Here is a 17,789-nt window from a genome sequence, read left to right as displayed (position 1 = left end):
TTGTTGTCGTTAGTCTTTAATAGTAAGTAGGCCACAGTTAGCAATAAACGAAATGTTTGTATCGTTACCGAGCGATAGAGCCAACGTTTACAACCTCGCAAAAGTCTAATGTATCATAATAATAAATGACGGAAGCGTCCAACTTATGACGTTGTCTTTGGGAAAGAATCAGTGCATGGGTAGGTTATGAACATTTTACTGTCAGGAACTTTATTATTTACTTATATGATTTGATATTTGTAAGCTTATTAAAATAATTGGGTGAAAAATTTAAATGTGAGTGTTTAACGGTAGCTATAACGATAACCGGTGCTTTTTGTATGCAGTTTGACCGACTTTTGGCGTTTGTTAAAGTAATATGATGCAACCCAGCCTAAGTCTAATTCGTCTTTTGTTTGTAATACGAATACCTTATACATTATTTAAGTGGAATTACGTAAAGTTCACAAAGAAACGGAACTCTGCATATTTTTTTTGCTTATTGTATGAGAAGAGTTAATTATTGATGATTTTCCTAGAATTTTTACAATCAACTATGAAAATTCAAAGAAAATATGCGTACAATACTATTAAAATCTTTTCCCTTTGAATGAAGTCCTCTTTTATAAAGTTTACTTTTTCCAACCAATATGATTCAAACATTTCTGGTATACTTGGACCGAAAGATTCCAGATAAAACCATTTTAGAACCACCATTTTAATTCGCAGATGGAGTAAGTTCTCAGACGGCACAGATGAAGAAGGTACTTTGCGAAAACTGTCAGACTTGGCTGGCTAGAACGAAAACGTTTTATGCAGATTCCTTGCCAAACTGTGGGGTTTATTCATAAAATAATTAGCTCCAGGTGAATTTATTATCAGGACCTTAAACTCGGCGGCACAAAAGCTCCAACTAATCGCACTTTTGCATGCATTTGCCTGTCTAATTTTAATCGATGTAAATAATTGTCTATAAACGTTTTAATCACCATTATTCAAACATTTTGTGCACGGATAGTTTACTCTATGGAAATTACGTTTCCACAAACATAAAGCGTGGCCGAATATGTGATTGTAACATTGAAAAGTTATGATTGTTGGTATCCCTATCTTGACTGCAACTCAGAAGAGACTAGAGTGGAAAATAAATAAAAGTTACAGTGTAATTAGGTAATGTTGTTTGATAATAGTTTTATTTACAGACGATTTATGAATTCATATTGTAACTTTTACAAATTATTTTCCTTAATTACATCATTTTACACAAAGTCAAGCTCTACCTATTCTCAAATCAAGTAAAGCTGGTAGTGTAAAAAATAAAAAACAAGAAGATAATACCAAAATTAATATAAACAAATTGCTCTTTTCCGCTGTCAAGTTCTCACTCACTACGCAAAATCGGCCATCAATGTGTCACTTAATCTTAATTTTCTTGATACATCGCCTACGGTTAACGTATTTTTAGCACCATAAATTTCCATCGACAGGCAAAATATTTTCGTTTTGTGCCGAGAACAAGACAACGCTTTCAGACGATGACTTGCGCCACTGAACTATATTTGCGTATCGCGTAGGCTTCCCCTGGCTCCAAACGGGGCTTGTCACGCTACCCTGGCCAACGCAGTGCCCAAAAGGTACAGCCAATACTGCTAGCCTACTGTGGTAAGTGATTATTAAGATAGTGTTTTTGTATTGTTCTTATTCCTATAAGTAGTTTACTAGACGTTTTTTACTCGACCGACCGACTTCTATACAGAAATTAAGGAATAATTAATTAACGACACTTACGGCAACTACGAGTATGTCATATAATTTGATACCTATTCAACGTACTTAGATGGGAGAGTCGCAAAATTTGAGGTATTAAAGTCTTAACCCGGAACTGTTTACCTAACTATCAGAAAATGAAGTAGCCTTTCATCTTAGCCTGTGACCATTGTAAGAAGTTTACTCCACTTTAAATACCCCTTACGATCAATGATATTTCTGCAAATTAAGGGCACACATCGACCTAGATACGGGGTATAATTTGGACTGATAACTTCTATCAAAAGTTTCCGTGGCAACGTTTAATAGAACAATAGGGTTAATGCTAGGGCATAGCAAAAGTTTTGGACCATCTCATTAAGGAAATAAGAATGAATTTAGAGACGCTGTTGAAGCATAACACAAGAAATTGATTGATACATATTACCTTATCCACCTATCATTACTGCCTATATTTCTAACTATGTATTGACTTATACGTTTAAACAAAAAGAGACTGTTTGAAAAGGCTTGTTGAGGAACTTTGCATCAATAAATTAAACAAATCTGCTAAAAAAATCGCAGTTCCGAGAGAACAGCATAAACTTTTGCAGGAATAATTTCCCGATACATATATTGACTTTGGATTTTTGGTAGGTACATTTAGAATGCAATTTACCTTCAGCAATACCTGCTGAAATATGACGTTAGTTTGTGTAGTTACGTCAATGATTGACTTAGTTTTCGGTTATGTATTGAACAGGAACGTCGAACAAAAAGCTACATTGGTCACATAAAGGCTTTTGGCTTATTATGATGGTAATTATTGTAGTCTTTTATTCTAGAATCCGTATCCAAACGAAGCTGTAAGCCATGCTTTAGATCTTCAATTGTTTACTTCAAAATAGCCAACTAATGATCAGTTAATGCTTCAAAGTATCAATTGTATCTATTCTACTCTTGAAAAGATCTCGTTCCATTTAAAACACAACAAGCTGTATCTTTAAGTTGTACAAAACTTGAGAAGGGACGGACAAAAACAATCCGATAAGACCGTAACAAGCGGTCTTAATCGTCCCATCACAGCTCTCAAATTAGGTGCAAACCTTCAATATTGCCGTTAAATCGCTATCGGTGTAATAGCTAAAACAGCCGAGGAACTTTCTTCGATAAGGGCTGACTCGGAGATTATTTTAAATAATATTTAAGTAACAAATTTTCTAGCGATCGTCGTGATTCGACAACTTTCCAAAGTTGGAAGTTCGCCGTGTTTCCCAACCTTATCGTCCGAGAAGTAACAAGCCGAGATAAATGAAGTTTAGTTGCTCTTAATTTAATGGCTGGACGGAAGTTTGGGCGACGTGACCGAACGCGGGAGAGCCTGCAAACCAATTATTGTATAATTATTAATAATATCTGATTCTCTTTTGTTTTGTTTATTAGATGAAAAAGTTGGGGCTCGTGCGTTGTTGTTTAGTATTTCGTTTGTTGCCGAAAAATTGTGTCTGAAGCGCATTATTACGTATTATTTCATATTGATTAGATTTATATCTCCTTCTGTATAACATTGAAATATGATTTTGATAAATGTAACACAATGATCTAACAAACCACACATTTCATTTCATCTAAGTGGGCCATGATGTAAAATGAGGTAAGTAGCAAATAGATCTAAGATCATAAATAGTATGTGTGTTTCTATATCACGGGGAGTAAAATAAATACATAGTACCTATACATTTTACTATTACTGAATTTTAGATTTAGTGCTCGCAGCAGAGTGACAGCGAGTAGGTATCTATCTCAATGTGAGAAAACCCTAAAATCCGAGCTGCAAAAGTTAGCAAACCTAGGTACCTGTTACATTTAACGAATACATGAAGCCAAGACCCTAGTGGCACGCCAGATAGAGCAGTGGAATGAGATCAAATATGCAGGTGGATTATGTAACAAACACAGGTCCATTTTGTACTCCCCCGAGCGAAATCTGCCAAGTGATTCTGGGAGGAAATAGCTAGTATAATGAAACGTATGATGAACAGAATGCTGACTTATGAGCTTTATGTTAGTGAGAAAAGATTACGTTTCGTATTCTTTATTCGTGTACCAAATGAAGGAGAATATGAAAAAAAAATGTTTTAAGGTGTTAGCTACTGTTCTAGTTAATCAATGTTCTTGGTAGATTTGAATAGGCGAATTATTTCATTTTCATGGAATAATCACAAAGTTGTAGTAGGTATTTATTTCTCCGAAGGAAAAAACCCGTGACTCAAGAAGAATTAAAGTAATCGACAAATGAAGATAAAGACTAAAATTTTTGTATTTAAAAGACTTCAGCAGTTATTTTAATTAATTCACTCTTGTAGCGGAGTTTTGGGCAGACACTGTACAAGTTTGTTGTCGATACGACATGAAAATGAAGCAGTTCTTTTAGAAACTCCATATTCTAAAGACTGCTATATTAAAATATTTGCTAAATTTTCAAAACCATAGACATGTACGGCACACCAACGTAAATACTGTGGCATTTTATGTCCTTGTAATAGGTGTTATTTTGCAACAAAAATGTATAGTCTGATGTCCTATCAACCGTAAATTTGAATACACAAATTCGTCGTGGACTTAAGCACCTGTGAACTACGATATCTCGCACCGAAGCATAAATACCCAAGATGCCAAGGCTAAAATTTTACAATCCCTAGATTTAATCCGAGATTGCTACAGAGTTTGTGGTTAACTTCTAGATAGATGAAGGTAAACGGAGGAAATTGCTTTGATAACGTTGGATTTATTCTGAAAGCTGAATAATAGATATTTACGATTGCAAAGTGAACACGCCATAGCATGCTAATGTGACCTTTCAAGGTGAGTTCACAGGCCCTATATGTGGCTTTAGGAATATTTCACGTTACGCTATCACCACTTGATAAGCAGTATTGAGGTAAGGTATTTTTATGATTTCTTAGATTGTAGCTTTACGTCAACAAATAAGAAAAATAAAATTTTAAATAAGAAAATGAATAAACGTTGACACTGAGACAAATAAGTCTGCTATTGTATGTTATTTAAAAATGTTTTAGAAACTATTTAGGTGGGTGTAGTAGTAGATACTCGTATGCAATACCTACACATAAAGAAAGATGAGAGACGGGAATGTAATCTAAATGATTACATTTCTCTAAATAAACAAAAGTAGATTCGACTGAACCTTTTCGGAATGAAATGTAGCCATTCAAAGGTGCCCACTAAGCCTGTTTATCTCTTTTCCAAGTGTATTTGGGAATGAAAAATAGTTCCTGGATTAAAATTACTTTATATCAAAGACTATCGGAAACATCATTGCGTTCCTAAGTTCCTTCCAACAACTAAATTAATCTGTTTACCTACCTAGTAGTTACCATCATAACTCAAACTAGCATTATTGTGACCTATGACTAAATACTTAGTTAAAGTTAAATAACTGGAATAATCTGGAATGGAGGCCGCGTACCGGAAAACGCAGCGTGGGACGTCCACCTACAAGGTGGACCGACGACATCGTAAAGGTAGCAGGGAAGCGCTGGACGCAGGCCGCTACCAATCGATCAACATGGAAAGCATTGGGGGAGGCCTATGTTCAGCAGTGGACGTCCTATGGCTGAAATGATGATGGTGATGAAGTTAAATAAATGTGAATAGTAAAATGTTCTGCATATGAATAATTCATATAAATAATTGACTATTAAGTTTATGATTTTGTGCTTATTCCACTAATACATTTGCCCCCACGCATACTGCCGTATGTACTTAGAGTGATAGAGAATAGATAAACAAAGACAATCCAAGATTGTCAGTCTCAAAGCGTAAGATTGCAAGCTTTTGACGAAACTTCGCCCTCGTATGCACGTAATGGGCGTTATGTTACGCGCCGTACAGTAATTAAGTACTTTGTCTTTTGATAATTAAGCTTGTACTTTGCTCTTGTTAGTGCTTAATTGTGCCGGCTTTGTTTCCACTTACCTACTGAGCGGCTTATCTTAATCGGGTGTGTGTGTGACAGGAATCGCGAGACGTTTTGCGAAGCTCGTTGGCACAATTAGTACGTTTCAGAGTTCAGATTATATGTGAGATTTTGGAAGCTTAATGAAGATTACACGAAATATATTTTTGGGTTGTTAGTAAAATAACAAGTAATTATCACAGTTTTTCCAAATTCGTTAGTCTGTGACTTAATTCGGACTACACATACTTAGCGCTAAAAATCACTTGGAAAAACTGTGATAAAATTTTTACTTAATTAGATTTCTGTTACCTAATTCGCAGTCTCTTAACTGCAACATGATTCTGAAATGTATTTCAACAGTTCATACGAAGTTGTAACTTGTAGCACAGCTTGTAATTAATGTAAGCAGGAGTAAATCACTCAAGCTACTACTACCCGATTCTAAGAAATTTCGTTGCTGGAAGCTTCTCTACGTATTTTCTAGCACTTTATTTTCTGCCTCGGTGATACATAATAATTAAGTTGGAATTTATTTTTTTGTAAATGAAATAATTTAGAGCCTAAATACACAACTCAATATACATATTATTTTAGAATCGTTAATTTACTTTTGTTAATTTATGTTTCAGTCTGAATGGAATTTTAGTTCGAACCAAAGTATTGTTCAAAAGCGGGCCTAAGTCTCAACCTTTTGTTCTTTAAGACGTTTATATTTCTTTACACATGTAGGAGTGAAGTTTAATAAGTTAAGCACTCTTGCCATGTTTTTGTTTCATAATTACGTTACTAATTTTATTATTACGAAGGTTTTGGTAATTAATTAATTACTGAACGTTAACATTTGGGAATAGGTTTGAATAGCTTCACTTCAAATGATTGGAAACATAATTCTATCAATCTTTTAGAGTCTTTCATACATTCAATCATTTTGGCGACTATGAACATGTGATTTAGCTACCTACTAAAATAATTTTACACAATCTTAATTATTCAGTCATCATGGTTGGTTGTAAAAATTAATTTAGAACTTCCTATATTTCTCGGCTCTAAGTAGATAATCCTACTAATATTATAAATGCGAAAGTTTGGATGTCAGGATGTCCGGATGTTTGTTACTCTTTCACACAAAAACTTGATGAGATGTCCGGATTTTGTTGAAAGTTTACAGTATTATTGTTTATAACTCAAAATAACTTAATAGGCTATGATTTATGACGATATGTGACAAACTAAATTTCACGCGGGTGAAGCCGCGGGCAAAATAAGTGTATGATTTCTTGAATAAATGAAAAAAAAATGCACAAATGAGTCTGGTAATGCCAAAAAAATGCCAAATGGTAAATTGTATTGAGATAATGTACGAGTATATCATATAGGCAAGTCTATCTAGTACCTAAGTCTACTATTCTTGTTATTGAAAATATAAAGTCTTAACATTTTAAACAACTTGATGTTTTAAAATATAAAATCCAACAGTCTCAAAAGACTGCATACTTCAAACAAGCATTCTTCCAACATGTTGCGCTCAAGTTAAGTCTCAGAAGCATCTCAAAGTGGCGAAGCGAGACACCGTCTCGGTAATGAGACGGGACGTTTGAGCACTTTTTCAAATACTCTACGAAGTAAATACTTTGAATTAACATGGATAACAAAATAAAGGGCGAAGAAGATTTTTTACTTGAAATATTTAAACTACAAAAAGCATGTTTTTCTTGTGCGTTATTACGAGTATTACAGATGTTTCAAAATGTCAGGCAAAAACTGTAACTGGAATTACTTGTAGCCTTTCAGATTTATCATGGCTTTGTAAACGTCTCATAGTTTAAAAAATTGTGTCATTTACCTACTATGTTTTTTATTTTGAAACTTCTACATTAATCTACTATTCACCCTTTTCGCCTATCTCGTTTGTCCGTAACACTACGTTTTCACACCTAAGCCACAGAACCAAATAGACTCTACGTAGACCTTTTAAATCTTAACAGGGGTGAAATAACGGATGAAATTTCGTGTCGGGATGCTTCCCAATTAGAGGTGGGCGCCGATATAAAATTGGCCGGCGGCGGCGCGCCGACTTTTTGACCTCGGCGGCGGCGGCGTCGGCGGCGTGACCTTGTTTGACCTTTGTTCATTAAGTATTTTTTTTTAAATCTGCTTTTTTAGTATCTGTCTTCAAGACTAATCAGGTGATTTGCAGTTGTTTGGGGTTTGAGCCACTAGAGTGGTTTACCCTAGTAAATTAGCTCTCTTGATCATAGATACTTTGATATTTGGATAGCGGGTTTGGCTGAGATCAGGTTCTCATATATTTCCTAAAGGCGAGCGTACCAATGTGCGGATAAAAGTACCCTTAACATGTATTTTTGAGGTCTTTGGAGGCACATAACTATGTGCCTCCAAAGACCTGTTGTTGTGATGTTGGATTAGCTGACTGTCGGTGGAATATTATATTCAGTTCTGTTTTATTTATATTTATGGTCTTTCCATGTCATCCTACGGTCCAGGATTTTAATGCAGGTTGATTGCAGCAATTTGTCGAGGTCTAGATTGGCCGGAGGATAAGTTTCACGTCTTAAATGATAATATGGTGAGACTTCGGGGCTTAATTACATGCGCCAATTGGTCAGCCAAGCAGCTGACTTTGCAGTCTAGTCACTTTAAGATTACAGTTACATTTGAGGAATGCCGCAGCTTTCTGGTGTCTGGGCTACTTTACTAGTAGATGTTATAGAGTATCAGACCAAGTACAGAGTCCTGGGGTACTCCAGCTCTGCAGCTAAAAAGAGAAGATTTTGTCACCGAGTTTGATTTAAAACTGTCTGTCACTGAGATAAGAATCCATCAGCAGGTAGTAGAAGTATGCTAGAAGGAACTTTTTAATTTCATAGAGTAGTCCTTTATGATAAACCCAGCTGAAGCCGCAGCGAAAGCAGACGTACAGGATTCTTTTTTTTCCAAACATTGTACTGATTATGGTTGGTATGGTTTCTGCCAAAATTTATGGTCGGGTATACTATATTACATGGGTCATACTTAGGCAAGGTAATAAACGAGCAAGAATGATCCTTTTCCATAATTTTAACAATACAAATGTCAGATTAATTGAGCGATAAGAGAATTCGTTAGGCGACTTGCCAGCCTTATGGATCATTTCCAAAGTTAAGAGGCGAGGCGACTTGCGAGGTTCTTCTCACTCAATGTGGTCATTGTCAAGACCATGGACTTAATGGTGACCAGATCAAATGCAAGTGCTTTACGAGGGTCCATTTTGGCTATTTCTTTAGCTTAGCCATCTCTCTTAGCGTTAGTTCTTTCGTTTTAGCCGAAAGACGTCCTGCGCCGCTCGCATCTAGGCACTTCCTGCGACCTTCCACAAATCGGTCCACCTAGTGGGAAGCCTGCCCACGCTACGTCTTCCGGCTCGTGGTTGCCACTCAAAAATGTTTACTGCCCCAGCGGCCATCAGCTCTACGAGATATGGGCCCCACTCACTGCCACTTGATTTTAGCGATTCTGTGGGCTTTGTCAGTCACTTTGTCCTCCTGCGTCTTTCGTCCGCAATTTTTAGCGTAGTAGGAATCAATCTTCTACTTTGAACTTGAGGAGGGTAAGCGGAAATATGGCGGTCAACTCCTCAGATAGTCAAGTACAAAGATGTCCAGAAGCAGCATACGAAAAGATGCAAAATGAGCCCTCTCAAATCACAATGGGAAGGGTTGGCAGCACAGCACCTAGAATGGCGGGAGATTGTGTTGTGTAGAGGCGAGTCCGCAAATTCAACGAGCAGCGCACAACTGAACTCAACGCAAAACGCGATGATGTAAATGCCGTCCATCTGCCGCCATTTACTATAATTATGTTGGCAGCGGGTAATTACTCTCAATGTGCGAGGAGTTTAGGTACCGCGAAGATCGGCTATGTAAGCCATCTTCGGGCGCACCAGCGCCGCTAAGACAGCTAAGTCGAAGTGGTCACCAATAGTCACCATGACCGAAATCGGTCGGATGAATCATCATCATCAGTAGGAATCAAAGGCAGGCATAGCTGCAAGTCTCGGATCAAGTCCAATGCTTGATCTTATTTTTTTGATTGAATTGTAGATTTTTTGGATTATCTGTGTCAATGGGTTTAAATAAACCGGCTTGTCATGTAGCAAAGGTCTGAGATTTTTCTTGTCAGTTCGCACTCATGTAGTCCGGTAACCGGACCTAATAAGCGGAGAACACTTTGAGGGAGGTATTTTGTTGCCTTCCAGAGGTTGTGGTTCCCATTTGCATTCGGAGACATATTTGCCAATCTCTGTGAGAGTGATTCGCTTAGAGAATAGTCAGTTATCTGCCAGACTGAAGACTATCTGAAAGCAGGAATTTTTTTCTTGACAGCAAGAGGGACCGGCGCCTCTCGCGATCAATTATTTACTAGACCAAGCAGTAACTTGAATAATGTACTTGATTAACTGTTAATATAGTTAGTATTAAGTTACTCAATCAATTCATTAGTATATCAACGGCATTAAGTTCGCCTTGTGTACCAATTTATAATATGGCATTAAAGAATAAATATTATAGTTAGTTCTTCTGTTATAATATGGTTTACTGATGGGTCAAAAATAGGCCCTAACGTAGGCTTTGGCGTGTATGGAGAGCAGCCGAAGCTTAGGCTTTCTTAAAGCCTGGGTAAATTTGCCTCTATCTTTTAGGAAGAAGTCTACGCCATTGTTGAATGTGCGGAAGCTAACCTGCGAAAAAATTATGCCAACCACATAATTTACATTAATCACCTCAAAGTTGGTAGAAAACTGCATGAGTCGACTGAATACCCTAGGAAAACGTAACAGAGTAACGCTGAGATGGGTTTCAGGTCACGCGGGAATCGTGGACAGTAAAAATGCCAACGAACTGGCCAGAGCGGGAGCGGAGGGAACACAATATAGTCCAGAACCCTTTTGTGGCATTCCCAAAAGTCTCGCTCGAATGACCCCGGAGAACATCTATTTAAACAAATCCTTTAAGACATGGTCAGACACGCCAGGATTAACTCATTCTAAAGCTCTTATAAAAGCCTATGACCGAAAATTCTCTAAGCAGATCATAGGACTGAGTAGGATCAAAATGCGCATCTTAGTTCGAGCCTTCACTGGACACTGCAGCTTAAACAAGCACTTGTTCACTATGGGACTGTCCGAATCAAGAACGTGCAGGATGTGCCAAGAGGCAGATGAAACGCCACTACACATTCTCACGGACTGCGGACCTTTGATGCGCAAGCGGAGCTTACACCTGGGCAAACACATCCTAAGCCCACAAGATGTAAAAAATATCGCCCCCCAAAAGATACTGCAATTCCTAATGGATGCAGGACTCGGAGGCAAACTGTAAGGAAAATAGCGGCGATCACAATAGATCGGTACCGGTCGCAGTGATACTAGGACTTTATTGAACTAGAATAGCCGCTCAACTCAATAAAAAGATAGTTTTTCTGCGTTTGAAACACAAATTAGTACAGTATAAGAGAGGAATAAATTGCAAATAGTTTGTACAGTATCAGTATCGGCGCGCCGACAGCTGGTCGTCGGCGGCGGCGGCGTGAAAAAATTCGCGGCGGCGGCGGCGCGCCGGCGTGGCGCCCACCTCTATTCCCAATACAAACTACTCTCGTGACTTACATTTCTTTGCTCGACCAACCTACCAACGTTAAGTCCGCCATTTGTAAAACCGTTTTCGTGCTATGCTTAGCTTTTAAAAAAAATATCTATACTAATCTGTATAATACCACAGAATAATAATAAGTACTACGTACAGAAGTTTTACTTCGCGAAGGTATTTAAAAAAATGTATGCTCAATGTCATTAACAATATGGTGTAATTTAGCTTGTCTCAAGAGTCAAGCAAGTTTGTCAGAAGTTTTGTTGACAAACGTCAGTGATCGGTACTGCGCCGAAGCTATAGGGCTGACTTCGGTAAAATGATGTGACGTGAGGTGCCAATCTGCAGAAAATGGCGGAGGAAATACATGATTTAGCATGAATTATCATGAATAATATTAACTACTTATTTACCTCTCAGTGTCTTGAGGCTACTTAAAAAAGTACATTCTGTGTTTTTATTATTATTTAGGCAGTTAAATACTGCACAATATTTAGTACACCATTTTCTTTATTTTTTTCCATCATACACAAGAATACGCGTCCGTGAGTCAATGTTCGCTCGTATGTGAGGCCTTGTCGAATAGTACTCTTGTAGGGGGCAATCGTGCGTGTTTTGTTTTCGATGTAAACTCGCGGAGATGAACAGGCCTGATAATACCTATAAATAGTGTCATTCAGAAACTAATAAGGCTTAACCTGAAAAATGTACTTTGTGACAGAACGAACTTCACACGGGTGAAGCCGCGGGTATGGCTAGTTTTAAATGAAGTTTCTTTAAGATGGGCGGTTTTTGTTACATTATATTCGCAGATAAAGACGCGTGATAAAGCTAGTTCAAAACAAACAATTCAATTTAAAGAAAGCTACGGCAGCAATAATAATTACTTGTCATCAGAAATTAATTTAATCCATCATTTCGTATAATTCCATAGAAATGTAAATGCGGCCTAAAATTATCGGAAAATATCTATTGTGTGAAATAAATGACAACGTGATAATTTTGTCTTTGGTTTAATTCTTTTTCAGAACTTTTGAATTTTTATATTTCAAAAGAATGTGAAGTCATTTTAAAAGATTAGAGATTTTCCATATTTTCTTCTTTCTCTTCGTACTACTACTACGTACTTACTGTACATAAATAAATAAATGATTATTGGTTTTAGATACTTTAATATCCAGTAGAAATGGCGAAAGGGACTTTTAACAAAAAAATATTAGCAAAGAAGATTATTGGTAATCTTTTAAATAAAATTATTTAAAAGTAAAATTATTATATTGGTAATCTTCTTGTCGTGTCGACAACAAACCTACACAGTGTCGGCCCAAAACTCCGCCACAAGAATGGCGTTGTCAGTAGCCTTCATTAAATCTTACTGCGTGCAGTTGTTTGGACACGCAGGGTGTGTGTCGTATCGTATCATGTTCTAATATTGGTAATGATGTGTTAAATAGTAGAATAAACTCAGCAGCAATACTGTCGCGTGATTTTTGCGAAATACTTTTTTCTTTGGAAATGTATCTTTTACTTCTAACAATGCTTAGCCTTTGGACGCCATCGACGGCTGTCCATAAGCGGCTTAAAAGATCTCGCTATAATAACAAGTTGAAATATCACACACTTCTTACCTTATACAATTTTTATTTCAGTTAAAATATGAAGTATTTTTTACGACACGTTACTTGATACGATATAAAAATTAAAATCTACTTACAATTAAGGCTGGGTTGTACCATATTGATTTAACTTTAACGAACGTCGAAAGTCTGTCAAACTCCATATAAAAACACCGGTTATCGTTATAGTTACGGTCAAAGTTAGGTGATGCAACCGAACCTAAGTTATTGATAAAATTGTTAAATTAATCTTAATGTCATATAATAAGTGAAAAATCTTCTAATACTTATAAATATTTGAACATACGTTTATAGTTTTTATACAGTAAATTCGATGTGACTTGATGGCTTCAATATCCAAGAAATAAAATATCAACACAGGCATCTGAATATTGTAATTCATAAAAAACGCACACAAAAAAGTGTTCTTTAAAACAGGAACTAGGAAGTTACGTAAAATTTCGTTAATTAGAAAATATTTATTCGTTCCGTTGGTTGAACACAAAGGAATTAATCTATTTCAATACTAATTAACTGGAAGTTAGATTTTGGAAGACTTAACTCCAAAATCCAAGTCAAAGTTAATTAGTATTGTAAAAAGTAACCTTAAAACTTGCCCGGGTTCACACCCAAGAGGTTCACATTCAATTACTAGTTCTGGAGTTTATAATCTTTGCAAAGTTCATTATTTTTGTGATAATTAACGAAATTTTGAGCGAGGATTAAATATTCAAAGTAAAAGTTTGAAGAGCATGATGGAAGGCAAAACTGGCGGTTTGTGAAATTACATTTGTGATTTAAATTTGCATTACAAACTCTTTATAATGAAAGATCTATTCTTTGTTTTCAAAGACCTATTGAGAATGAAAAAATGAATCAACAATATCATTGGTTGATCAAGTTGGTCAAGAGGTTTACAAAAAAAAAGAAATAACAAAGAACAATTGAATAAAACAGCCGAAATAATCAAGACTGGCATCGTAAAACTTCGTCAAGCACCTAAGGAATTGACGTCTAACGTTATCAGACGAAACTTACCGACAGAGTCCTTAAAACAAATCACAACATGGAAGACAAGTCCGAAGTGTACATAGAACAAAAGTTTCGCCAACAACATCATTCAAGTCACATCGCAGTGTCAGGAGAAAGTTCACTGTGTTTGTGGCATTGTATCGTAGTATCGTAGCCGCTCGTGAAGTTCGTAGCCCGTAGCGGCGTAGACGCGCTACGATCGGCCCGTAGGAGCACCGCGGTGCGACTGAAGTCTCTCGCGGGCTTTCGCTCGCACCGAACTTCGTCCATGCACATGCGCTCACATCTGTGGGACATTTAATTTATTAGCGCTCTCATTCCCAATTTGTTTGTTCTGATGATTTACGAATTAAATTGATTGGTGTTTATTTAAATGCATGATTTATTTTTAAAGGGTCCTGCTTTGCAATCTGTTTTCGGCGTAAGGTACGATGACTTTTATTTTAGTTTATCTGTGATATATACTCATTTTACTGATTGTTGTCTTTTTTGGCTTTGTATTGTTTTGTTCATAAGCATTAATTTATAGAAATCTTTGTTAAATTATTAAAATGTACGAATATTCCTACTACGGACAAGGAGTGTAGAATACTATTTTTACAAAATTTCTTCATTATACGCTTCTAAGCTTTTGTACAGTAATAGTTTTGTTCGATCCTATGAAACATAATTAAAACTCGTCAGAAACTTATCATCCACTTAAACATTATAAAATTAATTTTTAGATAAATTACTTGTAAAATTAATAATTAAAATCTCCTTTCAAACACCACACTTAACAAGAAATGCCAAGAAAATTCAAAAGAAAATAATTTAGTCCTAAAAATGACAAAAGGTTAACATTTTTGTATTGAATCAAATTAATTAGTTTCAAGTAATTGAATTGATCGCTAAATAATGAAATCTACTAAACGAACACCGTCGTAAAAAAGCTATCGTTTTTATATTTTAAGTGTATATTTTGTACGATTTCTCTTCTTCAAAGTTATTATATTACCAGAAACTCAATGCCGGTAATGTAAGCGGTAAATTAATTTTGCTTGAGTTCTTTCAACCTCGAAACTTCATAAAAAATATTGTATCTTAATATAATGTTAATATTAAAGTTTTGTCTGGATTCAATATTTCGGTTTCAAGTGCCTACGTTTAGCCGTTTAGGCTTCGCGTTGATATGTCACTAAGTCAGTCAGTTTCTCCTTTTATATATTTATATAAGTACTGGTTTTGTTGCCTGAGGATTTTCTTTACGGATATAACTTTGTTATATTACCTATTTAGACATGCTTACATAGTATTTTATTATATTTGATGTATAGTTTGTGTGATTGAAACATGTATTTTGTAGAAGAATTAAAAATCAAATCACCACAGCAGGCACTATTATTGTAGGTACCTACTACATATTCACACATAATATTAAATAAATATTAGCAATTAATAATTCGTTAAATATTACTTTAATCAGTATGTAGAATTTCAAAATTAAATGCTGATATTGATGAGATTTAAATTGATCACAATTGTGAATTAAATATATTTAATTTGTGGTCATTATACAGTCACGTTTATATAAAACAAATTTTGTTAAATAATTCAGTTGAATTCCATTTAGGTAGTGAATTCTCGTACAAATGTTTTTAAAGATTTTTCTACGTATTTGTTAAACCAATGTTTTGAAACTAGACTGTTTATTTCCGAATGGAATTAAGCTAATGGATTCAGACCCGAAGATAAATCGGAATTGTTCAATGTAATTTGTAATGTTACATGAGCGTGTGCTTACTTAGGGTACCCTTTTGTGTATTTTCGAAAACAAACTAAGTCCTTTGTCTGGCCAGAGGCCTACGGCGGTTTTCTTATCAGCTCGACCCTTTACATCCACGAATGTAAGTACCCAGAGGGGTAAACATTGCAAAAATGATTATATTTTCCCGCTTTGAATGAAAGTTGTTAAAGCTCTACCGTTCTTATAATACGAATATTTTATTTTCAGTCTGTGCTGCATCCTTTCAGAAGCACTTTTTTTCAAATATAACTCATGGAGCAGCGTAGTGTTTACACAACGCTCGCCTTTCTCCTCATATCAAATGTAGTTTCCAGTTTAAAATTCATACTGCAGCTTTTAAACTTGGTTAGGTTTTGAACGTTGCTCGTGTTTGTTTAAAATGAGCGTTTATCCGTTTTAATTCAGCGGTGAGTATTCAACTGGAGGCAATCTGATGGACTGCGCTTCATAAAATACAATAACAAATAGGCAATTTACAAAAAATATATTTATGTATGATTATATTCGTTGACTGGAACCCTAGGGCAAGATTTGCTTAGAGGACTAGATGGCGCAATATAAAACGTCCAAGGTTACTTTTTATATGTTTACTATAACTTTTAGTATTCAGAAAAATCTTTAGATCATAAAAAGGTGGGAGCATTAAATTTTTTGTCGGCAAAAACATACTTTTGTATTTGACATCAAGAGCGTCCTACTGTCTATTTAAGGTCAAATAACCCAGAGAAAGGTTTTCTCGAATTACGCATTAACCAGACGTTATAGTGTAGCGTTACAGTGGAAAGGTTTCTTCTATTTTTCTGCTTTCTGGGACGCTAATGACCTGGGAAAGGTCGTCCTTTTTATACAACCTAATAAGAACCCACTTATACAGTTCACACAAAACACCGTCTGCGAAAAGTGCGTTGCGTTGAACAGTGCAAACAATATTTCCAGCTTGGGTTACTTGTACTAAATTTTAATTTCGCCATTCGTTTTTAGTTTCGTTATAAAGTTTACGCTTATTAGACATTTTCATTCGATATTTAGATAACAGTAGCCTTAAATGTACCTGTAATACTTTAGTGAGTAAATATTTCGGGTGAAATAACATATGTAAGTAACATGTAGTTACTTCCTGAAGTGAAAAATGTACCTATAAGTACCTATTTAATTTTTTTCCTATCTTTAGAAGATAAATACTATGATATTATAGTACAAAGATAACCTTCATACATTACGATGTTAAATATAGATTTTCTTAGTTTAGACGTGAATTAAATCGTATTTTCGTTCGCCACCCACGACTCTATCTCATGATGGTTCATTTAATTCAGTTCTTGATATACTTAAATTAATAATGATAATAAGAAACGAGATAGTGGCACGTTTTTATGTCAATAACAATGACATAATAACATCGTATCTTACGTGTGACCACAAAAATTAATCAATTTCAGAAAATAATAAGTAAAAAAAATACAAAAATATTACCTACTTTTAAATTTGTGAAAAATAGTGCTTCCCACAGGAATGGTGTCCAAAAGGACAGCCTTTTGAGCGTTAATACCTCCGATTCGAAAAGACAACCATTATCACTTTTTATCATTTTATTTACGTCTGGGACTCAATCGGTTAATAATTATAATAAGAAACGAGATATTGGCACGTTTTTATGTCAATAACAATGACATCATAACATCGATAGATAATTAATCTTACGTGTGACCACAAAAACTAATCAATTTCAGAAAATAACAAGTAAAAAAAAAATACAAAAATATTACCTACTTTTAAAATAGTGCTGCCGACAGCAATGGTGCCCAAAAGGACAGCCTTTTGAGCGTTAATACCTCCGATTCGAAAAGACAACCACTTTTTATCATTTTATTTACAATCTAATTCACTAACATAGTTAAATCCTATGCCACCATAATTAGCAGCTGTCCACCGCTTAATTAAATGAGTATTTGGCATCCACAACCGTATTAGCGGTAACGGCGCATTGTCGCCACTTGCACTCG

General features: G+C 35.6%; 1 protein-coding gene across 1 annotated transcript in view; it reads right to left on the bottom strand.

Moving 5' to 3' along the window:
- Nucleotides 1-17,358, bottom strand: part of LOC135076894 (lachesin-like) — a 47,330-nt gene extending 29,972 nt beyond the window's left edge. Inside the window, exons 1-2 of the mRNA XM_063971406.1 lie at nucleotides 17,264-17,358; nucleotides 14,007-14,286 (exon numbers count right to left, since the gene is read on the bottom strand). Of these exons, the coding sequence (XP_063827476.1) occupies nucleotides 14,007-14,088 (82 nt within the window). The 5' untranslated portion in view covers nucleotides 14,089-14,286; nucleotides 17,264-17,358. The remainder of the gene's footprint in view (nucleotides 1-14,006; nucleotides 14,287-17,263) is intronic.
- Between the last annotated feature and the right edge of the window lie 431 nt (nucleotides 17,359-17,789).

This window comes from Ostrinia nubilalis, chromosome 12, assembly GCF_963855985.1.
Source record: "Ostrinia nubilalis chromosome 12, ilOstNubi1.1, whole genome shotgun sequence".
In the NCBI taxonomy this organism is placed as follows: Eukaryota; Metazoa; Arthropoda; class Insecta; order Lepidoptera; family Crambidae; genus Ostrinia; species Ostrinia nubilalis.
This window is presented reverse-complemented; position numbering and strand designations above follow the sequence as displayed.